The 635-nt window shown below is 63.0% G+C and overlaps 1 protein-coding gene across 2 annotated transcripts in view; it reads right to left on the bottom strand.

Annotated features, from left to right (window-relative positions):
* Positions 1 to 407, bottom strand: part of bard1 (BRCA1 associated RING domain 1) — a 177,863-nt gene extending 177,456 nt beyond the window's left edge. The window contains exon 1 of one of the 2 annotated variants that reach the window (XM_043693340.1): positions 226 to 407. In XM_043693340.1, coding sequence (XP_043549275.1) covers positions 226 to 311 — 86 coding nt within the window. In that variant the 5' untranslated portion in view covers positions 312 to 407. The remainder of the gene's footprint in view (positions 1 to 225) is intronic. The other variant, XM_043693343.1, reaches the window with a different exon arrangement.
* Positions 408 to 635: the final 228 nt, after the last annotated feature.

The raw sequence follows: 635 nt of genomic DNA, 5'->3' as shown, positions 1-635 counted from the left end.
GACCTTTCCCCTTCATCCCCAGACACACCAAACACAAGCCTGATCCTCCCCTTGACCCCAACCCAACCCTGACCTGACCTCTGAACCTGTCCGTGACCCCCACCCCCTGACCCTCAGACCATTACTCCCACACCCCCCGGCGCACCTTCTCTACCTCCCTCCGAGCCTGCCCCATCCCTTGACCCAAACACAGGACCCCGAGCCAGGCCAAGCTCGGACTGTTACCAGGCCGAGCACTGTAGCAGCCCCTCGAGTGCGGCCAGGGCCCCCGCTGTGTGAGCCCAGCTCTGTCCGCGATGTGGCCCCGACATCCCGCTCCGACCAACCGCCGCCAACCCGCTCGAGATCCACTCGACTCGCGCCAAAACATCAAATCCGGAGGCGGGGCCTGGATGAGGGATGAGACACTGAGGCGGGGCCTGTATGTGATTGACATATGGGGGTGGGGTTTGGGTGTGATTGACAGCGCGGGGCGGCCTGAGAGTGATTAACTGCCCGAAGAGGGGGTGGGGCCTGCATGTGATTGACGGGCATGGGCAGGGTTTAGATGTGATTCATAGCTCGGGGGGGGGGGCGGGGACGCCTGAGTGTGATTGACTGCTCAGTAAGGGGGCGGGACCTGAATGTGATTGACA

The sequence above is a fragment of the Chiloscyllium plagiosum genome, chromosome 7, assembly GCF_004010195.1.
Source record: "Chiloscyllium plagiosum isolate BGI_BamShark_2017 chromosome 7, ASM401019v2, whole genome shotgun sequence".
In the NCBI taxonomy this organism is placed as follows: Eukaryota; Metazoa; Chordata; class Chondrichthyes; order Orectolobiformes; family Hemiscylliidae; genus Chiloscyllium; species Chiloscyllium plagiosum.
Note: the sequence above shows the minus strand (reverse complement) of the source record. Positions and strands in the feature narration are given on the sequence as shown.